The 26009-nt window shown below is 35.0% G+C and overlaps 3 protein-coding genes across 5 annotated transcripts; 1 reads left to right on the forward strand and 2 right to left on the reverse strand.

The window, feature by feature from the left end:
* Nucleotides 1-334: 334 nt before the first annotated feature.
* LOC145639766 (alpha-amylase 3, chloroplastic-like) lies at nt 335-10392 on the reverse strand. Its single transcript, XM_081691093.1, has 13 exons — nt 9972-10392; nt 9530-9660; nt 9167-9221; nt 8962-9078; nt 8752-8872; nt 7420-7775; nt 6247-6929; nt 5852-6041; nt 4959-5065; nt 4518-4767; nt 2253-2375; nt 1223-1390; nt 335-893 (listed from the first exon to the last, which is right to left on the reverse strand). Exons 1-13 carry the CDS (start codon nt 10236-10238, stop codon nt 735-737), a joined length of 2727 nt encoding a protein of 908 aa, XP_081547219.1. The 5' UTR covers nt 10239-10392; the 3' UTR covers nt 335-734.
* A 4205-nt stretch (nt 10393-14597) lies between these two features.
* Nucleotides 14598-17406, forward strand: LOC145639776 (mitochondrial outer membrane protein porin of 36 kDa-like). Its single transcript, XM_081691102.1, has 6 exons — nt 14598-14759; nt 14886-14953; nt 15800-15910; nt 16105-16191; nt 16306-16514; nt 16822-17406. Exons 1-6 carry the CDS (start codon nt 14711-14713, stop codon nt 17126-17128), a joined length of 831 nt encoding a protein of 276 aa, XP_081547228.1. The 5' UTR covers nt 14598-14710; the 3' UTR covers nt 17129-17406.
* Nucleotides 17407-18080: 674 nt separating this feature from the next.
* Nucleotides 18081-22119, reverse strand: LOC145639786 (hypersensitive-induced response protein 1-like). 3 transcript variants are annotated; one of them, XM_081691114.1, is made up of 6 exons: nt 21965-22119; nt 20218-20415; nt 19518-19638; nt 19057-19148; nt 18871-18967; nt 18081-18728 (listed from the first exon to the last, which is right to left on the reverse strand). In XM_081691114.1, the coding sequence occupies exons 2-6, from the start codon at nt 20404-20406 to the stop codon at nt 18367-18369; spliced, it is 861 nt and encodes a 286-aa protein (XP_081547240.1). In that variant the 5' UTR covers nt 20407-20415; nt 21965-22119; the 3' UTR covers nt 18081-18366. The 3 variants fall into 3 exon arrangements, with proteins under 3 accessions (XP_081547240.1, XP_081547257.1, XP_081547248.1); XM_081691131.1 differs by lacking the exon at nt 21965-22119 and adding an exon at nt 21298-21409; XM_081691122.1 differs by lacking the exon at nt 21965-22119 and adding an exon at nt 21241-21389.
* Nucleotides 22120-26009: the final 3890 nt, after the last annotated feature.

Here is a 26009-nt window from a genome sequence, read left to right on the forward strand (position 1 = left end):
CTCTTCACGTGTATTAGATATATGCCACATCACCTTTCACAAGTATTATATGCCACATCATCCACAAGACCAATAAGAAATAAACTAATGTTATAACCATCTTTGCTATCGTTTAATTATGTTCATATTCAATTAAAACATACTAAATACTTTGTATTAAACATCAATTTGAGAGCACTTAATTGGTTTCATAATTATTATTGCTCCCCTTATTTTATTTATATACTTGTAGTTATATTTTATAGGTCAAATAATATTTGTTGAGATTTAAAGTAAAACTCGGTGCATCGCCCGAGATACACACTAGTTTATGATTAAATAGAGTGCAAAAAAGTAGACAGAATAACTGATACATTTATTCAGAATCAGAGTGAATAAACATGATTATCCTGCTGTAATGTAGAAAAATGGGTATTACAGTTTTTGCCAGTACAAGGATAACTTGCATCCTCTGCTTATTAAAGAATGTAGATACAGACCATATATACTACCACACTTACACGCTGAAAGGCAACATCAAGTTCATACTCAATCATCAGTAGATTGCAAGAATATGCCAGATACACTACAGAGCAGAGCCAATTTCTGCCAATGCAAATCATCCTTCCTGGTTTTCCTGTACAATTAAATATCGACCCTGTGTATTTGTGAGGGTTACTTTACTACATGATCTACACTGAGAAATTCCATCCTGATATGCTCCTCACTTTGATTCTAAAAAATTCAGGGATTTCTCACTTTGATTCCCAAACCTTGTAATCTCTGCCCTCAACAGCCACAGACCATTGCTGGGGCCCACTTGGTGGCTCGTAATGACCAGGTCCAATTTTCATGGCCACTTTATCATCTATAACTGCTGCGTATACATCCCTATCTGCTTTGGTTATCTTAACCTGAAAAAATCCAGCAGGTAATTTTCAGTTGTATATATCCCTATCTGCTTTTGTTCTCCATGTCCTGGAAGTCTATATAGCACTGTAATTGGAAACAGGGAGCACTAGTGCAGACTAAATCAATTTAAATGAGCATTGTTCTCACTTATCAGAGGCCACATATATAATAAGGTCAAGTTTAGAGGTCTATAACTACAGTACCATATGAAACTTATCAGTGACATGGTAGATAGCTAAAAAAAAATCTTTTTGTGACTTGAATAAATTATAAAAACATGACCAAACTTACGGAGAATCTCACATAATTAAGATTCTTAAAAGATACTTACAAGGCTCCTGCAGCTGATCTTGTTTCTATTTCGGACAGAGATAAGTGCAGATATTTCAGATTTGTAGTCTGAGAAGATGTGGTCATAGAAAACTGCTGGTGTTCCAGGGTGAGTCAGGATGTAAGCATAACCTTGCATTTCCTTGCCACCAGGAAATCTCCAATGACCCTTCGCAGAAGCATACAAGTAAAGACAGTGAGAAACTGCAATTTAGCTAACAAAAATAACGTGTTTTCAAACATAAATGGAAGAGCAATGTTATAAAGTAGAGACTTTCATAGCTAAAATGATATGGCCATTTCTGATATCCTTATTGTTGAGAAATGGTAAGAAATAGACCACACAGAATGAGAAAAAGAATTCATCAGGTATGAACCTGGGAAGTCAGGGAATAAATGTGCCACTTTTGGATATCTTACATAATCAATATCCAAAAACAAATGACTAACCTTCATAACATCCATTGGATTGAGAAAGTGCAAAATCATTACATATTAGCATCATTTCTAAAAATCGAAGCTACCTTGGAAAAATCAATGAAATCTTCTGATAAATTTACCTACGAAACTTTCATAATCAATCATTTTCGAAGGTAGGCCATCATTTAAGGTAATTTTGCTTATTACCATGCATGTATCCATAACGACCATAAGTCTTCCAAAAAAGTGAAAAAACATGCATGTTCCAAAGGATAAAATACGTCAATACCTATCTTTTCTTCCCTAGCAAACATTTCAAGAAAGATTATTTAAAAAAAAAAAAAAAAAAAATCCAAAGTAATTAACAAGATAAGCGTAAAATGAATAAAATCCTGAATTTAGCAAAAATGAAAATAAATGCAGAAAAAAATGCCAACATATAGGGGATGTAAGAGACTGGAGCACAATTGGAAACAAAGCATTATCCACCAATTTAAGGAATAGACCACAAATTTGAGAACATTGAACAAGGAAACAGTCTTGAAAATCAATTTTGCAATCTTGAGTCTCGATCATGGACATGACAAAAACAGAGAAAAAGAAGCATGCACCTGGGTAGAACCAGTATCGTGATTTTCAATGAAGGTGACAGCACGAGAAGGCCACCAGCCAACAACCCCAGGCGGTTTTCCTTTCGGATCTGACAGACGCCAATATTCACATCTCTCCAGGACCTGAGGCAAGTGACATCAGTTAATGAGTACAATTTAAAATCTTCTTGTACTTAAGTATGATGATTGAACTGGAAAAGAAGCTATGCAAGTCAATTAAGAATATCACAACATGCTTGAAGCCAACAATAACAAGAGATACTGAACATGGCATGCATGTTGGCTCCTGAGAAACTCACCTCTCCCTCTGTCATATCACTCTATTTTACATCATTAAGTTCACAATTTGAACAAGGCATGGTTCTAGTTTTTGCTTACCTTGAAGAGGGGAGAGGCAAAGTATGAGAGAATGATTAATAAAGTTATTAGAGTACTTCACCGAGAAGATAATATTTCCTCACTCATAGGTCTAACAGTGTTAAAAACACTTGACTATGATTTCTTATTGCTGACTTTGGCAGGGGAGAAAGGCACAGGATGAACTAAAGCAATGTACCTTAAACACTGGGTAAATATGTAGTAGGCAGATGTGGCGACTGATCAACTTGACTTGTCAAAAAGGCTAGCCAAAAAAGGAGATCTAATAAGATTCTTTTAAAATATGTTTCCATCTTCTTGCATAACCACCTTGTCATGCATGTCCAAAGGGGATGATTGTTACAGTGTTGCCCAAGGGAAGGTAGAATATGCATCTCCCCCTAATACTAAAGAAATAAATTGCAGTCCTAAATAATTACCCAAAATGCAACCTAAGATTTTCTAAACTCTTCCCATCACTTATTCGCCCTAATACCCTCCATCCTAAATGCCATACATGTGAACAAATCATCTATACATCAGATACATTAATGAATTCAAGTGCTGATTGCCAAGGGAAAATAATAAATGTGGCAGAATATAAACCAAAGACATACTTTGTTTATCTGAAGCTTGGCAGGCATAGCAATCCAAAGTATTATAGAATTAGAAATAAAATGAGATAACAGGATAGCAATGTAGCATAACCCTCTATGAGACTGATAAGATATATTAAATGTTATCTTCTACTTTTCTAGAACTTGAATACTACCTCCGTTTCAAGTTAGTTGCAACTTTGAGCTTGACACGGATTCTAAGACAAATTTCATAATGGTTGATTAATGAATTAAAGTATAGTAAATTAAGGGTAGGAGAGAGAAAGTGGAGGTAATTAAAAAGATGACCACCACCAACAACAACAACCACACCACACCAACATTCAACATCAGCCACCTTTAGACCACCCATTTCACAGCCTGAAACCACCTGCTCTCAGGCCGAACCACTCAGAAACCACCCACACGCATTCCGAACAACGCTAAGACCACCACCTATTACCCCGAGCAACCCCAAAATCATCACCTCTCAGCCTGAAACCACCCATATCAGGCCGACCACCCATCTCACAACCCTAAAACCACCCCCCGCAGCGCGAACAACCCCAAAATTACCCCCTCTCAACCCAAACGACTCGAAACCACCCCCTCTCAACTCTAACCACACCGACACCAACTTCTCACAGCCGAACCTCCCTAAAGCAACCAACACTCGCCATAAACCACCCCAAAACCACCACCCTCATTCAGCCGCAAGATAACCCACACTTACCCTAAACCAACCCAAAACTACCCTTCCTCACCTTGAATCACACTAAACCATCCATAAACAACCCTAAACTAGCCCAATTACCCCTCAAACCATCAGATCTACACTATTAAAAAAGAGAGAGAGAGAAAAGGAGTGAGAAAGGAACACTGAAGGAGTAGGCGGCGACTTTGAATATGGTGATGAGCAACGACGGCGTTGACGGTGGTGGTGGATGCGGCGGCAACGGTAACAATGGTGGTTAGATGCGGCAGCGACGAGGTTGTGAAGGTCGTGTTCAGATAATTCTTGGGAGTTGATTGAGTTGAATGATTTTTGGAATTGAATTGTTTTTTTAATTTATGTGTTAGATGAGTTAAATTAGGTGAAAATATTATGTTAATAAGTTAGATTAGGAATTTAATGAAATCTGATTTAGATAGTTAGTTATGTTTATAAGTTTTTTTAGTAAGGGTATTTTTGTATTTTTTTGTTAAAAAAACTTACTAAAATAGGAAAAAAATAGAAAGTTGCAACTAATGTGTAGCACCCCGTTTTGACAAAAGTTGCAACTAATATGTAACGGAGGTAGTAGATACATACAGAATGGAGAATCCCTTTTGTGGTGACATCAAAAGCACCCGCAGTTCCACCAGTAGCATTAATCCAGTCAATGATTCTCTGCCTATGAGCATCTTGATCGTAATCCATCTCTCCATACGTATAGCTAAGTGAATCCCAGTACTCCCCAACAGCAAAGTAGGGCTCACTAGAATCGATGTAGTCCTTAACATAACCACCCCAAAATCCACGCACAAAATCAAGCCTCCAGCCATCATAGCCGATATCTTTCCTGCATTTTATGTTACCAGAAAAATAAGAGTAATTTCATAGCACAAAGCATGCAGATCATAAATGATATTCCTAGAAAACCACTAATATTAAATATCTATTATTTGCTAAATTAGTCTTGTAGCTTCAGTATAAACCCAAGATATAGAACAATTTGATAATAAATTAACACCGAGCAAGTGAATGACTAACCTCAGCCAGCGTAGCCATTCTTTAAGATCATTTCTTACAAAATCTTGTGAATGATCAATGTTCGGTGCAGCATGAAAGTTATCTCCACTGCTCTTATTGCCTCTACCCTAGATAGCACAACCAAAATCTTAGTCATATAGGAACATATCTGTGCTCAAATCATGGTAACCAATAACAATAAGAATAATAATAATAATAATAATAATAATAAAAATAAAAAATAAAAAGGGGATTTAGATCGAGAAATCTATTGATAATATGACATAATTGTCATGTTGCAAGTCTCTGGGAGTCTGGAGTACACTATGCAATTTATTACACAAATTCAAGTTTGAAATGCAAACATAAAATGCACATAGTATTTTGGATACTAGAGAAATCCACTACGCAAACTTAATAGGTACCACCAAAGTGTCAAAAAACCATAAAAGTTGCATCCTTAATTGATGCCAGTACACATAGCTGTCAGATAGAATATTGATACATAATTGAATGTTTATTAGCAACGGGTATATATATGGGTTCACGGGGCGCAAATCTCGACTAATAAACAAGAAACTGCTTAGAAGGGGCAAGCTAGTTGCAATCAAAAGTCCAAAACCTTATAGAAATCCCTTTTATAAAACCATTTATTACTTTGTCACTATGTTTCTTAAGTTTCCCATCAAATGTTTAAGTCAACCTTGAGGTATTTATAATTATTTCCATCAGTTAGGAAACACAGCAGGTAAATTCTAATTACAATGGTTACTCAATTAATCTTGCAATTAGGTAAAAGTTCTGCCACATTATCTTACTTTGGAAAGTCCAACCAATGACTGGATGTAAAGGAGAAAGAATATGTATATGGATAATGCACTTTAATACAAAAAATAAATAAAAATTGTAGAAACCTGGAAATGAGGATCATCAGCAACAACTGCGCGATCATCCCAATTAAGGCGGCCTCCAAAAATATTCCAAATACCATTTTGGTTTTTGAAGTGTGCACAACGATGATTTATAACAGCATCTCCAAGAACTTTAATACCAACTTTATGAAATGCCTTGATAACAGTCTTCAGCTCATCAATTGTACCATATCTATTTCCCAAAGTAGTGACAGCCAGAAAAAGAAATGTAGTCATGAACTCGTCTAAACTTTGCATGTCAAAAGCACATTAATGAACTAAGTTTCCATCTTTACTGGAGAGTAAAATGCATGCTTTCTAATATAGAAAAATAATAAGCTAGAGAGCTGAAAAATATTTCACTTATAGCCAAAATACTAATAGGTGACAAAGCTAACCTCGAATTTAAGTTGTAAAGGTCTTTTGGCATATAACCTTCAGGTGATACAGATTCAGTGGGAGGTGGCAACCAAATTACAGTAAACCCAAGTGATGACAATTCAGAAGCTTTTTCGAGGAGCTCCATGTACCATCTTCCAGATTTATGGGACTCCCAATTGAACCCCTGGCATAGAATTTCAAAACCACTCCCTGTCCCAGAGCAAATTTCAGTTGGAATTTCTAACTCTTCAGTTTCTAAATCAGCTTCTACAGGAAAGGTTGTAGTAGAGCTTCTGTAGATACTATATGCTTCTGCAGCCAACTTCTCGATCTCTTGCAGAATAGTTTCCTGTGCTTCTTTACTTTTTCTTTTCCATTTCGTGTCAGAAGTGATGTCAGTACCTAGTTTCCGTATCTCTTTGATGATTCCATCTGTAAAAGTAGTTTGAAGAATTTCTTGATTTTCTATTGGTGGGTCTTCATCCTTTGTCACAGATCCAGAGAATGACTCTGAAGATACCTTCTTATCTATTTCATCAGATGGACTACCCACACTTTGGGCCCTGGAAAGAGGGATAAAAAAATCATTTCCTCTATTGTTTAACCACACTTGATCATTCACCTTCAGGACAAAAGGAAATCCGGTAATTTCTTTATCTAGAGTAAAAAGTCCATTAGCTCCAAATCCGTCTCCTTTAGTCTGCAAAAGACAAGAATGAGGCTGGAGATTAGACAATTCATTAAAAAAGAAATGGTATCATAAAGAATGGATCAAAACAAACATTGTCCTGATGTAATTAAAAAAAAACCGTATGATTTACTAACTCGGTCCTATACCATAGACAGCTTAGCTTCAGATATCTATATATTTAGCACCCTTGTGATCGCAAGCCAATAAAGTGGACAGTTAGTAACAACAAGAGCATAGAAAATTACGCGCTAATGGTAAATTTGTAAGGTAGTAGGGGCAGAAAATTATTTTGAAATTAACCAGCAGAGAGGAGATAGGAAACAAAGAATATAAATGCAGATTATAATTATTGGCAATGTAACATTACCTATATTTTAGATGGAATGAAAAGGACACTGAGGTATGGACCAGAAGACTAATCAACAGTATGTATACATATAGGCGATATAGCACTATATTAAATTTAACCAGATATACCCTTCTGTACTTCTTTTCATACCTGCAGTTTTGTGCGCAACGCCTTGTCCTTAAATACTTCGGTATTTGGTGGATGTGGTGCTTCTGGTACTTCCCATTTCATGGGATTGTCTCTGCATACTCCCCAATGAACTACAACATCCCCTGACAAATCAGTTTCCAAAGAGACGATATTCTTATCCGTTTCTGAGCATTTTCTCGCAGAGACAAACAGTGAATTGCTAACAGGAACTTCTTTTACTATAGGCTGCTCTTCATAAAACCCTTCAAGTATTCGATTGGCTAAAGCAAGCTCAGGAGACGCTTCATCAATGCCTTCAACATTACACAGAGGTCCATCGCTTTCAAGAAGCATATTAGACAACTGTCCAAAAGTTCCTACATCAAGCAAGATCACAGGAAATTGTTCATAAGAGCCCTCTCCATTATACATCTGTTTTTAAAGCATAAAGAGAGCAATCATGTTCTTAAAATTTTGTTTTACAAGAACTGTTTATCTATATTAAAGCCACTCATTCAGAAAATCAACTTAGGAGGCCAAATTAGTCATGCCAATACCAAATGAACAGCTATTATAATCCCAACAGACATTGCAGTGTGAAAATAACAGAAAATTCAAAGAAAAGCAACAATCTAAATTTCACTCATTAGAACTTTCCAAACCCAGATTATGTACTGGCTATTTTATGCTATCAGTTGCTTAATCTGGTATAGAAGAAGGTTCTGCAGTATTAAAAATTTACAAACTAAATTGACCATCTTTTTAACTATATAATATAGAATTGTCGACATACAAATCATAAAGTGCACAATACAATAACTTCAGTAAGTACAAAGATAACTGTGAAGAGCATGCTTCATATAATACCCAAATACCCAATGGAAGAAGTTATTTTAGATTTTTAGTAACTCAAAAAATTCTAAACCAAGAAAAGCAATGTGATCCCACTGATAGAATATAAATCTAACTGAGTGCCCCATAGGGGGGAATTCACTTTTTTAAAATTTCGTTGAAGTTTGGCATGTGGGATTCTTACTTTGTCCTTTTCCAAGCTTTTACGTCTATCTCTCTACTCCAAAAAGAGTATGGGACACAATAGGAAAACCATAAAAGGAAATTGGGGCATCTTAGTGGGATAGTGGGAGTATCTGACAATTATATGCTGTAAGTGAGAACCAGTAAGCAACAACATCATAGAGAAGTGTAATAAATATTGTATTTCTTAAAGAGTTAAAGGTAATATTGATATCGTTCATGTATTAGTCATGGAATGAATAGAGTCAACAGACAACAGACTGTTCAAAGCCAAACAATAAACCTCAGTGAAAAAATTGGCATCATGATATATTCCACCTGGCCATGAATCAAATTCCTTCTTCATTCCAACAACATTCTCATCATCACAGAGATAATCAACAAGAGGGACCACAAAATCCATCCCTTTATGCTGATACCATGATCCAGTTTCTTCATCCTGTTTAAATGGTGAACATGAAGGCAAACTAAGATACAGCCAAAGCATAAGGGTATAAATACACAAGCTCTAAAAGTTGAAAGAATGACCTTCAACACAAAATTGATAGCCGCAATTTTACTGTGGCAATTGAAATCAATGGTCACTTCATGAAGACAGCCCTCAGAGGAGGATGATTGTGTCAATGGTGTCTCTATAGCATAGTCCTGAAATTTTACAAATAGCCTTAAACTATATACACACAAAACAGTAGCTCCAAGATATTACGAGCTCTAAAACTAAAATCATGAATACCTTAACAGCAACAGAACCTGGAGGCCTCATTTCATTTGGAGGTTGATCCCACTCCCTGAACATCCATTTAAATAATAAAACAAATGAATAAATCAACCTACCAAATAAATAGGAAACAAGAAAAAGAGTATGGGTGTGAATCAAGACATCAACTACAAGACCAGCTCAATTCATGAATCAGAGGGTCAGACAAATTATTACGGGTTCAAATAAAGAGTCTAAATAGCACACATTGCAATTCTCAAAGAAAATCCAAATTAACCAAATACAAGTATAAACAAAGATCATAATAACCAAACTCGTACTAAGAAACCCTTAACATTCAAACATGTCAAACACAAACAATAGATGGAAAGAAATTACCTTCCGACGTCACCCACATAATTCACACCCCAGTGCAGAACCCATTTCCCTGGAAGAGTGCACCCAACTTTCAATATCCAACTATCTCCATCCTTCCCTTGATCCAGGCTAATGCATATCTTGCCCTCCACCTTTACAATTCCAAATCAATCAAAATCTTTACTAATAAACATTTTACCAAAAACTAAACAACCCAACTTTTTAAAACATATATATAATTCAACAATATCATCAACCTCAACTCAACAAAATGCATGAAAAAATTTAAAAGAAAAAATCATCGAACAAGAATAACTCATTTCACAAAAACCAAAATATAAGATACCCATAAGCAAAATTATGATCACACCAATTTAGGCAAAAATAATAGACATTTCCATCAAACAACAAAAACCCATTTCATCAAACATAAAAATAAGAATTGGGTAATCAAATTTCAGACCTTTTGTACCAATGGCAGCTCAAATGTCTCACTGTAAACAATTTCAGTAGGTTGTGAGGAAACAGGAAGAGTACTGGTCGCAGAACAAGCAGTAACAAAAAGGGGTTTTGAACGTCCATAGCTAGAATAACTCCCACAAATTCTAGCTGCCCTCGAACTGAAATTGAGTGAAAAGGGTAGCAATTTCCGAGGATTAATTGGATTAATTCTGGGACATGGTTGTCTGATAGAATGATGAAGAAGCGGTTCAATTGCAACAGTAGGCATATTAAATACAGGTTTTCCAGGTGATCAGGAGGTTAAAAAAGAGAGAGAAAGAGAGAAGAATGGATTGGATTGGCTATCTCCTGGATTTTTCAGTTGAATTATGCCTTTTAATAATGTTGCCCATAATTTCCAATTTGGTTCATAGATCTTTTTCAATGGGACCTTCATCTCTTTAACTTTTTCGCAATCACACGCTTTCTCTCTCATGGTACACTAATTTTAGATTTTTTTTATCTGGTCGACATAAAAAGTACATGAATTTTTTTGAGGTGAAACTTATTTTATTGGAAGAGAGAAGATCTTGTAGAGCCATTTATGATGTTAGGGAGGACTTGGGGTAAATATGGGCCCATTTCTTTTGAATTGAATCGAAGTAAATCGAATTACTCGTAATATATAGGGAGCCCCTATTAATGTTTTTGATTTATATCTTGTGGCATATAACTATGTATGTGAATAAACGCAATAGTGTATGAGACAGATTAGATATGTGTTGTTTGTATTCGAACTCTTACCATAAAAAGTGATGAGGATAGAAGCTTAATTAACTAAATTGCACAGCTAGTTAACTCTGTTTGTTGGCTTGACGGTGTATCGTGAAGCCTCCTCCATTTAAGCTTACCCGGTCTCCACCCACCATATTACCGACGCCATCATCTTCATCGTGTCCACTTTCCACCGACACCATCTTCCTCATCTTTAACTTCCACCAATGATCGGCAACTTTGCCATCAAAATAAACAAAAACCCTATGAATGAAGGGTAAAATTAAGGGCATGGTCAACTCCAGGAGTTGACCAGCCCTCCATTGAAGCTGCCATTGAGCTTATTATTATTGAAGATTGTATTGGAAATGGTGGAGATCAAGCGAATGAGGAAGGAGGTGGAGGTAGGAGTATTTCAATGGAGGAAACGGTGTTAACCTTGAGAAAATATCAACCATGTCAAAAGTACATTCTTAGGGCAAGTTTATTCCCATACTCCAGACTCTTCCACATCACCTTTTCACTTACTTTTAAATGTTTTTTATTATTCAGATTCATACAAGAGTTTTTCAAATTTACACATTATTCCAAGACTCACTTATCCTCTCAAAAATATATTTATATTTTTATAAAAAATATCTTTAATGATTTTTTTTTGTAAAAAAAAAAAGAATTGTTAGGTGAGGTGACAAGTATTGATTGACTCGGGATTAAAAGTTTTTGCATTTTGTTCCCCATGCAAAGTTTAGAAATAAGTTTTGATCTTCCAAACTCACTCCAAGTCTCACATGTTTCTTTTATGACATTAACACATGAGTCTGAGTCTGGAGTGAGACTCATCTTCTGACTCTAAGACTCTACTTTAGTTCCCAATAAACTTATCCTTACCCTTTTAGTAAATAGATTGTCCGAAATATTCCTTGATATGTTTCTTTTGTTGATAAATAAGATCAACTTGTTATTTCTCATTGATATACTACCATCATTCTACACCCCAAATTTGTCTACCTCATCATACTATCATAATTTATAGACACCCCTAATCCATGCCACCCGCCCAACCCCACCTCAACAAACCTAATTAAAAAAATATTGAATAATATATAACAGTAATAGCACCAAAGTACTGCCTTATACACTTAAAATAAGAAAACTAAATTTAAAAATTGAATTTTCATCTTATATTAAATTATAGAGAACTTGTTCATTATTCAGGGTTTAAACTAGTTTTGAGATTTGTTAAACAATTAAGGTACTCTCATGTACATGTAACACAGTGGTACAAAAGTTTCATGGACGCATACAAGTTGAAGTAAAAGTTAGTCTAGCATTAGTTATAGAATAATTCCTAAATCCAAGGTGAATATATAACAATGAGAGTGAAAGAGATATAGCCATATAAAAAATAAAACTTTTTACATAGCTACTAAGGTTATTATCTTTCAGGCTCAGTTAACAAAAAAAAAATAAATAAAAGGGTTATCATCAAATTTTACTTTACAAGATCTAGGAAACTTAATCTAGATTCTATTTTTTTTGTTCAATTCATTAGTAGATTTTTTTTTTTTTTTTTTTTTTTTTTTTTCAAGTTTATTAGATTTATGCAAAGACCTAAATATGGCATGTCCATTGTTCCTATGTAAATGTCCAATAATTAAACTGTATTTGTTTTATCGTAAAGAATGGAATGAATAAAGTGCTCTATTATTATGTAAAAAAAATTTAAAAGAAAATAAAGTACTTTATTTATAGGTCATGTTTGGTGAAAAAAAACTAAATTCTAAAAGTTGAAATTGATCATATTAGCTAATTTTGACTTGTTGATTGTACTAGCTATTGTATATAAGACTATGAGTCTATAAATGTTTGATAAATAGTGATTTCATTTGAAATTCTGAATTTGGCCCAATTATGTTGTTTGTATATGCTTAGAATTTGGGAATTGGAATTGGCCCAAATCCAAGATTAAAAAGACATGAGTGTATTTTGATACAATTAGTATTAGGTGCACCACAACTATACTTTTGAACATTTAGTAAAAAAAAATTGAACATTTTACAAAAAAATGAACATTTTACAAAAAGAATATGAACACGTCATAAAAATTGAACATAAACATGTAATTTTTATGTTCATATTTTATCAAGAAATGTTCATTTTGTATACATTAAATGTTCAGTTTATATTACAAAACTATTGAATTATTACGAGTCAGTTCAAAATTTGTCTGACTCGTAATAATTCAAAATTTGCGATTGTTCAGATTTTTTTACTAAATGTTCAAAAAAATTTATTGTTCATATTTTTTTACTAAAAGTTCAAAATTTTAGGCGTGGTGCATTGCGATTGTTCAGATTTTTTTACTAAATGTTCAAAATTGTGATGTTCAGATTTTTTAACTAAATGTTCAAAATTCTTGATTGTTCAGATTTCTTTTACTAAATGTTCAAAAGTATAGGCATGATGCATTGCAATTGTTCAGATTTTTTTAACTAAATGTTCAAAATTTGCGATGTTCAGATGTTTTTACTACATGTTCAAATTTTGCAATTGTTCAGATTTTTTTACTAATTGTTCAAAAGTATAGGCGTGGTGCACCTAGAAATAGGTGCACCATAGTGCATCTTAAAATTTGCCATTTTGATATATTGAAATTTCAATCCTAAATCTGTCAATTTTAATTTCTAAAAATATTCATCAAAAAAGCCCAACTCTCTTTCTCTCATATGTCGTACAAGAGTTTCATCCTTTCCTCAATTTTTTCTCTCTCCTAGGGGTTCTTCACCATTGAATCATACACAAATTCTCTCGCCCATTGGAGTGAGATTCGAATTTCTTACTCGACCATTAGAGTGTACCCTATTAAAAATGGCTAAAATTTAATTTGCTCAACTAATTATGATATTTCCCAAACACCCAATACTGAAATTGAATATCGAGATTTTAAATTCTGAAATTCAATTCCAACATTTGAAATGAATATCATGTTTCCAAACATAACCTTAAAATATTTGAATTAAAGCTAATTAAAAAAGCACTTCTTAGTATATTACCATTTTACTCCTACCTTTTAGTACTTAAAAAGTTAGAAGCAACTCAATACACCCTCCGCTTTTAAATACTTGCTCCATTTCTCTATACGCGGAGTTTTAGGTGAAAGTAGTCTGTAATAAAATATGGAGGTAGGGCTTGTTCTTTTCAGATTATTTTCAGTTCAGTTCTAACAAGTTCAGTTCAGTTCCAATAAGTTTAGTTCAGTTCTTAATTTCCTTCTCTCATAAAATATCCAGTTCAGTTCAGCTCCAATTAGTTCAGTTCCAATTAGTTCAGTCCAGTCAATCAGGACAGACTCTTAGGTCCTGTTCTCATACGTTGAAATTCAGTTCAGTTCAGTTCAGCTCAGTTTAGTTCAGTTCAGCTCCTAATTTCCTTCTCTTATAAAATATTCATTTAAAGGGCTTGTTCTCATTGACTGAACTGAGCTGAACTGAACTAAATATTTTATAAGAGAAGAAAATTAGGAGCTGATCTGAACTGAATTTCAACGTATGAGAACATACCCTTAGTTATGCATTACAAAAATGTGTAATGTGTGTGGTTGTAGGCTTGTAGAGTTGCATACTTGCATACACCTTTTCTTTTTTATAATTTTTTTTTTTTTGGCATAAATAAGGGCAATAAGGGCATAAGACCCACAATACAGCCATGAATATGATCACAGAGAATAGACAGCTAGATGTATCACAACAATGGTACACCCACTTTATCAGACGGTCAAGATTGCATTAGGGTTTTCAATTTCCAATTTAATTTATTTTTGTAATTCAAAATTCAGCCACAACTACACATCATCACCACATAGAGGTAACGCATTCATAATATTCTTTGATTCTCTCATTTTTCATTTCTTCCTCATTTTCCATTTCTCTCTCTTCCACCCCAAAACCCTCATTTTCTCTCTCTTCTAAGCTTTGACAATCTTCAAATATGGTGAAGGGTCCTGGACTTTACTCTGACATCGGCAAAAAAGCTAGAGGTTTCATTTCTTTTTCTTCATTTTTCCTTTTTCCTTTTTCTGATTTTGTTTTTTTTTTTTGGGTTTAATTTCTTGTTAATTTTTGATGGGGTTTTTATTTTTTTGAATTTTTGTTTGCTGTTGTAGATCTTCTGTACAGGGATTATCAGAGTGACCATAAGTTCACACTCACCACTTACACCGCCAATGGAGTTGTAAGTTTCGCCATTTTTATTTCTTTCTCCCTTCAATTTTTCTGGGTTCTTGAATTTGATGCTTTTGATTGTGTATTAGTTTGTGCTTATTTATATTATTTGGGGGAAATGATTAGGTTTATGATGAATAATTAAATAAATTTGAGCTGGATGATAATGGGTTTTAGGGTTTGTTTAAATGATGCTTCTAGGTTTTAAATTATTCATATCTTGGATTGATGGGACTGTTTATGTAATTGGGCAAAATCTTGAGGTGGGGAAATTTGATGGGTACGCAGTAATTTCTAATTAGGGTTCAATTTGAGATTAGTTATGGCTTTCGGGTTTCAGCTGTTTAATGCTTGTCAAATGAGTAATGACGGATAAGTTCTAAGTAGTCAATTGAGGGTTATGTATGATTATAAAGATGGTGAAAATTTGTTTGAGTGTGTTTTATGCGTGTTCGAATGTAGTCGTTGACTTCTGTATTCTCTACTAATGTTATGGGATTTAGACTCTTTTTACTTTGTTATCCCTTTTCGGATTATTATATCGTCTCTTATTCTGCACTTGTTATGAAATGGAAGGTTTCATGAATTTTGGTCTGAATAATTGACATTACTGAGTAAACTCTGCTTGCCCTTTTTGTTGGATTGCAAAAAGAATGTAATATGATCAGAAATTGCATTGCATTTCTTAGAAGAGCATTGTATTTCTTAGGGTTGTGAGTTAGGATGAGAGAAATCAAATTAAAATGTATGTTTGCAGTGCAGGTTATTGCTGAATTATTGTTTTATATTGTAGAGAAATGGTTAATCAGAATGCATGGCTTGTTTCAATTTTAATGTTTTAGTTTGTTTCTTTCAGGCTATTACTTCTACTGGGACAAAGAAGGGTGAGTTGTTTTTGGCTGATGTGAGCACCAAGCTGGTAAACAAAAATATTACCACAGACGTGAAAGTTGATACCAACTCCAATGTGAGTGCTATATGTATATTTGTGTTACCAATTGATTCTGGAATCATGATTACATAGGTATTATGGCTGCTAATTATCAAATTTTGGTGGAGATAGCCTTGTTGGTTTTAGATTATTTACTTGTAAAAGTTTGGATTCTCTGGTAAACTGGACTTCTAACTTCTTTTGTCTTTGTCTTTCGCTTTTGATTTTAGCTTTTCACCACAGTTACTGTTGATGAGCCTGCCCCTGGCTTGAAGGCTATTTTCAGCTTTCGTGTTCCTGATCAGAGATCTGGCAAGGTAAAAATACCTTTTGTTTTTAACACCCCCCCCCCCCCCCCCAACAAAGCTAGTAGTAAAGTTCAAGATACCGGATGGCTATTCTAATGCTTAGATTATACATTATGGTAACAGGTTGAACTCCAGTATTTGCATGAGTATGCTGGTATCAGCACGAGCCTTGGTTTGACAGCAAACCCCATTGTTAACTTTTCGGGTGTTATTGGAAACAGTACTCTTTCTTTGGGTACTGACCTTTCATTTGACACTGCTTCTGGAAATTTCACCAAGTGCAATGCTGGAGTGAGCTTTACCAATGAAGATCTCATTGCATCCGTGAACTTGTAAGTAGCTTCTGTAATACAATTATAATTTGCTTTATCCACGTGCACTATTAGCTGTTTAGAGATGAAAGAAATAAAAGAAGTGCAACAGCTGTCTTGATCTAATAATTGCCATATTGTTACTAATGTCACATTGTTAGCTCATACTCATTCATTAATGTCACATTGTTAGCTCATATGCATTAATAATGTCATATTGTTTGCCCATTGTCATTATTACAGTATGCCTTGATCTTGGGAATAATCTTGGATTCATATGATAGCTGGGGATTTGCTTTTGAACCTTGTTACTTTTGGGTTTCTGCAGGAATGACAAACTGGACATCTTGAATGCTTCATACTATCATACTGTTAGTCCATTGACCAACACAGCTGTTGGTGCAGAGCTGAACCACAGTTTCTCAAGTAATGAAAATACACTCACCATTGGTACTCAACATGCATTGGACCCATTGACTTCAGTCAAGGCTCGTGTTAACAACTATGGAAAGGCAAGTGCCCTTATCCAGCACGAATGGCGCCCCAGATCAATTGTCACTCTCTCTGGTGAGGTCGACACAAGTGCCATTGAAAAGAGTGCTAAACTTGGATTGGGCTTGGTTTTGAAGCCTTGAAAAGTGCCTGATGATCTTGATAGTTTCAGTTGAGATGATCTTGATGGTTTCTGTTTGGGAAAATAATTAGGCGAAGACTTGTAGTGAACTTTTTGTTTGGAATGTATTCATGGGTTTGTTGACTTGCGTCATTTTGGTGGTCAATTGTAAAAAATAATTCTAGCTGGTGGCGTACCAGTTGCCTTTTGTTTCCAGCCCTTGGTCTATGGATTCTTTAATCTCGACTCGATGAGATTTTATGAGCCAAGTTTCACTGATGAGATTTTTTTTTGCAAGTATATGACTTTTTCCCCCCTGTATTATTTCTTTACCTATTTTAATTTCCATCCCATATCTTCTCTTCATCTGCTTGTTCTGTATCAATTATTTTCTGAGCATTTGAGAATAAGAGTCCAGCTGTGCTACAAATAACTTTGAAAAATGGCCTACATTGTATCTAATTGTTTGATAGCTTGACCAAACTGATGTCATTGGTGGCTACTTTTAAACTTGGAAGGTATATTATTATTAGCGGAGTGTTTAAGCTTAAAATGTTGGTAAAGAAGACAGTTTTGATGCATTGCGTGTAAGTAGATCAAACGGCGTACAACCTGAAATTACCCGAAAGTCATCTACGCCAGAGAAATAATGTTGATTTCGAATGTGATTAATTGTGTCAAACTCACACTTAAACCCCTCAGCAGTGTCAAATTCACCCTTCAAAATTGCAAATTGCCATTTATTCACTTTTCTCTAAAGGTATACACAGAATTGCCATTGATTAAGGATTTTAGCCAATTGTGTGTGTGGGATTAAACTATCATCCCGTTTTAAAGGCTCATACTAAGCTCAAAAGTTGTGAAGTGGGTGCAACAGAAGGAATCTCAAGAGTTTCATAGATGACGACTTAATACTTCGTATGGAGCAGCAATGAGAAATGAACTTTAAAAAAGCCGCGTAATACAAGCAACAATGAGAAAATGAACTTTGAAAAAGCCGCAAAATATATAAATTTCATTACCACAAACATTACCAACACCACTTACCAGAATGTGTGGCAAACTAGTAAGTTATGTTGGCAAACTAGTAAGTTATGTTGGTTACTTAATCAAAGCTATAAACATTATAATGCCAAATTAAACCATCTATGATTTCTATACTACACCAAGCAATACTGAACATTATTTACTCCATTGAAGTTCATACTGGACCTATATAGTATATACACAAACTTGATAAAAGCAACAATCCTACTGATCCTACTTCTCCATTGTTTGTGCCTGGAGGAGGCCATCTCTGATTTGAGTCGCAATGTCCCTAACAGCACCTGGGCCATGAGGGATGAACACAGAGGATGACTTTGATGAGGCACCAATGTCTTTCATTGTGTCAAAGTACTGAGTTATCAATACCATGTCCATGATATCCTTGGCAGATGTGCCAGGTACATTCTCAGAGAAGTTGAGCACACTGTCTCTCAGCCCATCAACAATAGCTTGACGCTGCCGAGCTACACCCAGCCCTGCCAAGTATTTGGATTCTGCCTCTCCTTCAGCTTTCTTTATTTGCAGTATTTTTTCTGCTTCAGCCTTCTCATTTGCCGCCAGTCTCATTCGAGCAGCTATTATGAATGGAAAGCCACAATTAAGTTGACCTCATTTTTTCATTCAGTTGGAAGAGAGAAACAACGCTCTTGAAAATAGCAATACCACAAAAGACAATGATGGGAATAAGGAAGTGAGGTAAAAACCAAGGTACATTACCTGCATTGATCTCGTTCATTGCTCTCTTGACATTCACATCAGGTTCAATGTCCACAATAAGAGTTTGAACTATCTCGTACCCATAGGCTGACATTGCCTGCATGAATCCATGAACATAAGGAAAAAAACATATTACATTGTTGAACAATTTTGCCTTCACAAACAGCCTATATAAAACAGGATTACCTTCTCTAGCTCTTGTTCAACAGATTTTGCAATATCATTCTTCTGCTCAAAAACAGCATCAAGGTACAATTTGGGCACACTAGCACGAATAACTGTCAAATTGAATGGTGCAGATTAGCACAGTTATAAGATAGAGAGTTAAAATACCACCCGAAGCCCAGGCTCTAAGCATATTGGTAGCAAGTCCACAGATATTCCAAGCCTCAGCAGTCAGCACCAATTTAAACTTTAACAAAAGCATCAAAACATGTCACTTGGGAGTAATTTAACAGCTCTAGATCACTAGACAAGCCCAATCAAAATGCCAAAAATAATAAAAATCCCCTTTTTATTACAAAAGCAAAATAACATGTTATTTATTTAAAGTATTAATCTACAATGAACAAGCAATGCTAGTCTGTTTTCAGCCACCTGAAGCCCAAGCAATAACCATATCCCTTCAATCAATATTATACACATACCATCAAAAACATATGCTTGGATCTGTTCCCTGGTATTAGTGAGCTTATAGAAAGCATCTTCAGCCTTTTCTGACACAGCTCGGTATTGCACAGATGCAACCACGGTGACAAACACGTTATCCTGAAGATATCAAAGAGGAGAGGTTATATATTAAGCAGATACCAATAAGGGGAAAAAAAAAGAGAAAGAGATGGTAGAGATCCAAGAGTAAGTAATTACAAATTGCAGGAGAAATGAGCAAACAAAATAAGATGAAAATTAAACTTGGAAATAAGCACAATTTATACAATATCATAAATGTGCAAAGCTTAATGTGTTCTCGTCTTCATTGAAAGAAAGTAAATTATCAAATGCAAATGTAAATACTGAATATCAATTTGTTATTGACATGTAATGTTCGTTCTTTTGTTTGTTCCCTCAGATTATAAACTCAAGGTTTATTCACTTCTCAATTCTCATGTATCTTTTATATACTAATTTGAAATGCATCCATGCATCAAAGCACATTGATTACTTTTTGAAAAGATTGTATTTTTTTGTGAAACACATTGAAGAACAAGTTATTGGCATGCCACTCTGAATCAACAATTCATTTTCAAAAGAGACATTGAGTTCTTAATCTTAGTTCAAAGACTATCAGAATACAAAGTAATAAAGTAGCAAATGATGCTGATTAGATTTATAAAAATGATTTCAAACCTTAGTTTTAGTTTCACAGCGAACATCAAGTTGCTGAACTCGCAAGGTGAGTTGACCAGCTATCTGGCTACCAAAGCACCATGGAACACAGTGACATCCAGGATCAAGCACATCTTCAAATTTTCCAAATCTTTCACTAATAGCTACAGTCGACTGAGCCACTTGAACGCATCCCAAAACTTGTCCCATAGTTTAGTTCTGCACACAGCACGACAACATGTAAGCATCAAGAATTGCCAAAAGTCTTCCACAAGGCTTAGAAAGCTATTAGGGTCCTAGGTACAAAGAAGTGCACAAATTCCTCTTATCTTCCCACACCAAATAATATAATACAGAAAAGAAAAGGAAATCATGAAGCACACAAAAATATTGAGAAGCTATTACTAGAAGCATATCATATTTCCCAGAGCTAACACATATAACAATGAAAAGAATAATTAAGAAGAATGTCTAATCTGTTCCAATCTTCAAAAAGCTTGGCTAGGAGCATACAGAACTTTAAGGAAGCCATTTAATTCCATTGATATATTATACATACTAGATAGACATTGCTTATGATCTCATTAATAGGATAGTAAAGGCATCTTAGCCAATTCTTTCTATACTTGGTTTATTGTTGATCCTAGATCAGTTGTATCTAGATACAGTCCCTGTATATATGGTAACACAGCGAAGAGCAATAGTCAAACATGTCCCTCTTTCTTTAGCCTTTAGCTATCCCATCCCTAGGTTGAACCAGACAATCTAAATTCCCGCCCCAATCCACAAGACTTGCAAACTGAACTGATATGGACAAATATTATGTCTAATGATCACATTTGTATCGTGCTATATTTGACTTGCAAATAGTTTCATTGCCCAAAAATCAGCTACAAAGTACAAACATAACATGATGGTCACTCTAGTAAACGAAATTTGTTTTATTACACAAAAATCAGCTACAAACACAACATGATGTCACTCATATTAACAAAATTCAGCAAAATTTACTAACTACAAAATAATCATTAGAAATGTTAATACCAGGATCAACAATAGCAAATACCAATGAAGCAACAATTGCACAACGAAACGACTCACGATACTCAAACAGATAGATGGTTCCTCCCGTACAACGATACAAACCCACCAACGAAACAAGAATACAACACTCAGACAGATAGATGGTTCCTTCTGCACAACGAATCGAACACACGACTCAACAAGTATAAACACACCACCCTATATAACAATCCACAGTACATAAACAAATATTTTATCTTGTTAAAAAACGATGCCAACTTGCATACACATTCCTAGGAAAGCACGATAAGGACCACTTACAACTCATACGAAAATTCAAACACATTACAAGAAATCAACAAATATCCAAATTTTTAACTAATAATAGTCAAAATATCAATTATGATAACATTTATTGGAACACGTCTTCCAATTAAAATACACAAGAAGTATACATCATAATTGCTGGATTTCCTGGATTATTCAAAGTGCGCATTATTCTCGAGCACTTACAGATTCAAATGATCAACAATTCATAATTACTTGCTATATTTCGAAATTCAATAGAAATTCTTAGTGTAAAGCGAAATTTGAGTGATTCGAAAATTTCTAAAAAAAAAATCACAAATTCAGACAATATAAAACCCTAAATTGAAGTAATTAAACAAAAAAAAATTGAAGAAAATGAAAGATAAATTAGATTGCAATGAAAAAGAGATAGAAAGAGGGAATCGAAGCTGAGTACCTTGATGATGGAATTGAGAGAGAGAGAAAACCTAGGAAAAACGAAAAGCGGATAATATGCAGTGAGATAATAACAGAAAAAGAAGAAAGTACGGAGTACACAGAAAAGAAATGGGAGAATATCAAATAGAATGGGATAGAGACAACAGATAACAACGAAAGCTAGAACGGCATTTTTCCTTTGTGAGCTTATTGCGTGGTTTTGGCACTACCGCATTCATACATACTACGAGTAATAGTGACCTGTTAGAGGGGGACCTTCCATCAGGACCATTCGGGGGTCGACTTTCCGACACACGGAAGGTTTTTTTTTTTTTGTACAATTTGTTTATGATATTCTAAGATTTTAAATGAGCAAAAAATAATTAAAAAAAAACTCGGGTATATATAACTTTTTTTTTTAATAATTCAACCTTTTGCATCTATCTTCCTAAATCGATTCTTGATAATTGATTTAATAAGTTAAGTATGTTACATGTCGCTTCTAATTAGGGCCTGTTCTCATACGATTATTTTCAATTTAGCTCTAATAAGTTATGTTCAGTTTAGCTATAATAAGTTCTGTTCAGTTCAGCTTCTAATTTCTTTCTCTTATAAAATATTCAGTTCACGCCTTTTAAATTTGTCTTTGTTGCGTACACGTATCAGTTTTGTGGGTGTTAGTGATAGGCTTGTCGCGTACCTAACAAAAATAACCTAACAAGACCACTACTATGTAGACGGGCAAGTAAGGGTCGGATCCCAAGAGACTATGGTTCAACTAATTAACTAGACTCAAGTAACTACTAAGCAAGTAACCAAATCAAATAAGTGAGAATTAATAACTAAGGGCTTGTTTGGCATTGTTTTTTGTTTTCAGTTTTCTGTTTGTTTGAAAACTAAAAACCAAAAACAGAAAACAAGAAAAAGGTGTTTCCACTTTTTGGTTGTCAGTTTTCAAAATTATCATAATTTTAATAAATTTGACTAATTTTTTATTCATTACATGATATATATCATATGATTTAAAAAAACAAAAAACCAAAAAACAGAAAACCACAATGATGCAAAACAAACCCTAAGGAACTAATTAAAACGATTAAATCTAAGTAATATGACAAATCAATGCTAAAAACATCCAAGATCAAGCATCACCACGAATACAATTAATGCAATAGTCGTTCTACCCCTAACATATAATTCAATTGATTAATGAGAAAAAGTACGTAATCCCTATATAGTATCAATGGTCTCTCCCGAGTTATCAATGGCTTCCCTAATCACAATCAAGCCTACTTCCGTGGAATCATGTAAATTAAAGACTTTGAGCACATTACTCTAACTTCCTAATCATCCATTCAACTACTCCCGTGATGAACTTCAAATCCTTAATTGATTTATTCAAACCCGTTAGAACCCAACTCCCGTTGCGATTAAAACAATGGATTAATAACAATACTAATTATCCCTAATCTAGTATTGGCATGAGCACAATCAATTAAGCATATTAATTGCAATTATCATTAGAGAATTTAAAGAATTAAATCATGCATCAATCATATTCGGGTTCCGCTAGATCTTGGAATAAGGAAACTACTCACTCATATTAATAAAAACAATAACAAGAATTAAAGAAAACATAATTAATAATAAAAAGAAATTAAAGAGAATAAGAAAATACCAAATCTTGAATTATGAGAGATAAATGAAGAAACTTGAGTACATAATCTTGAATTACAATGAAAATAAAGTCTAGAGAGAAAACTAGGGTTCTAAGATGATAGATAATGAAATTACAATGCTAAAGAGTATTTATAATAAGGATAAAAAGATAGGATAGAATAAGGAAAGAAATCGGATTAAAACGGACCAAATTCGTTCAGGCATGGGCGTGTCACACAGGACATGCCCATGTCAAAAGTCAGATTCAATTTTTATTCAATCTCTAGCGAGACATGGGCATGTCAAATTCTGACATGGGCGTGTCTCGCTGGGCCAACTTCACTCGACGAGGCATGGGCATGCCCGCATTCAGCATGGTCATGCTTCCCTTAGCACGTAGCTGCTAGCTCAAAACACTCGACTCGACGTGGGCGTGCCTCAAATGAACATGGGCGTGCCTCATATGAAACTTCAACTTCCAACTTGCTGCCTTCTCAAAACACACTGACATGCCCATGTCTCTGAGTGACATGGGTGTGTCTGGCTGGAAATACCCTTAAGTGAATTCAACTTTGAACTTTGGGGCTTTCTAGGTGAATTGTAAGCTATGATCACGAACCGCAACTCCGTAAAACTTCCAAAAATCTTCGTTAAATCCTGAAATACATAAAAAACAACGAATCTACCCATAAAAGCATCGTATGATCACAACTAAACCAAATCAAGACAAAATAAGCTATGAACAACTAATATAGACTCGAAAACTGCCTAAATAAACTCTAAAAACATGTATTATACACGACTTATCAGTTAGTTGTGCAGGTGAGGCTGGTTTCAGTGATAGTATTTTTGTGGTGGTGGGGTGTAACCATGTCGACTGCCGTTGTGAGATTTTATTGTCCTCTTGTGGGTCTTAGAAGATAGTGGTGGTAAAGGGCTTACTAAAAGCTCTTTTATCACTCATCTTTGTGATTTTCATTACTACATTGGTGCGCGAGATATCACACAACATTATCTTTCATTCTTATAATTTGGCTGTTTAAAATGAGGAAGAAGTTACTTTTACGTGTATGGGAATTTGGTTATGTGGGGTTTGCTACTAAACACAGACACTTCGTTCTAAGTGTCGTCATGGTAGTAGGGTTGAGGTTGTGTCACCCCCGATGAAGGAGATGGTGGGTGTTGTTCGCTTTGTGCTTCATGATTTTTCCAAGTCGCAAGCTTCTTCTTCTCTTGCTCAGCTAGGACGTGTGGATGGTTTAATTTTAATGTGGCTCTCCTCGGTCTTTTGTTCTCTAAGGGGTTTCACACTGTGAAATCTATCCCTATCAAGTGTTAGTTGTTTGGGGTTTTATGAGGCCTTGAAAGGTGTTCTTAATAATAAGGTGATTTTTTAAGCCTAATACATTTTTGGATGGGTTTCTTTGTCTGTGTTACCTCTTTGCACCTTTAAAACCTTTCCCCCGCGGAGTAGCCTTGAGTATAAGTCTACAATAAAGCGTCATCATCAAGAAATGGGTATAGTATTTCTCATGCTATTTGTTCTTGGGGTGCGTTGGGTGGTAGTTTGTAGCTTGTGAGGGGAAACTTTGGCGGAGAGTTTTCCTTCTTTGTTGGAGGTTGATGGTGAGGACGTTGATTTGGATGAATGTATAATCAAGCAGTGTAAGAGAAATATTTGTGATGGTCATTATACTTTTGCGTTTGGATTCTCTCTTATTCTGGCATTGCTCCTTATAATGATGTCACTCTTACGTATATTTACAGTCAAAACACGCTTTTTCGTAAACTCTATCTTTGCCTGATATACTTATTGATCTTCATCATCTCATTGCTTAGTTTTTGGGATTATGAGTATTCCGTATGGCACATCATGTCGTAGGGTTGATTTACGAGCTCAACACCTTATGGATTATTGGTCGGGTTGAGTATCTAATATTTGGAGTGCTTAATCCATATTAGCATATTTCCCCACACCATAACTTGTTTTCCTCTTTTTGTGTCCACATCACGAAACCGAGCTAATCTGATTTTGTGGCCATAAAATATGACGTGGCATGGTGCCTGGTGCTATGACACAGTAATTTTCACCGTGTCACGATGATTTTCCGTGCCTTTTCCGCGTTTTTTTCTCACGTGCTTATGAACCTGCACGCATTTCTAGAAAATTGTACACCGTGACACGGTGTGTTATACCATGCCACGGTGGACAGTGTCGTGTCACAATGTCCTTTGCTGTGTCACGGTACACATACCGTGACATTGGATTTTTCTGCGTACTCTCCGTGTACAGCTCCACGTACACGTTTTATCAATTTAGCTGTATTTAGGGCAAAACTTTGTGCCGCGCCACGGTAGATAATACCGTGACACAGTGCCTTGTGACCGTGTCATGACAGACACAC

The sequence above is a fragment of the Chenopodium album genome, chromosome 1 (genome assembly GCF_948465745.1).
Source record: "Chenopodium album chromosome 1, dcCheAlbu1.1, whole genome shotgun sequence".
Taxonomy (NCBI): Eukaryota; Viridiplantae; Streptophyta; class Magnoliopsida; order Caryophyllales; family Amaranthaceae; genus Chenopodium; species Chenopodium album.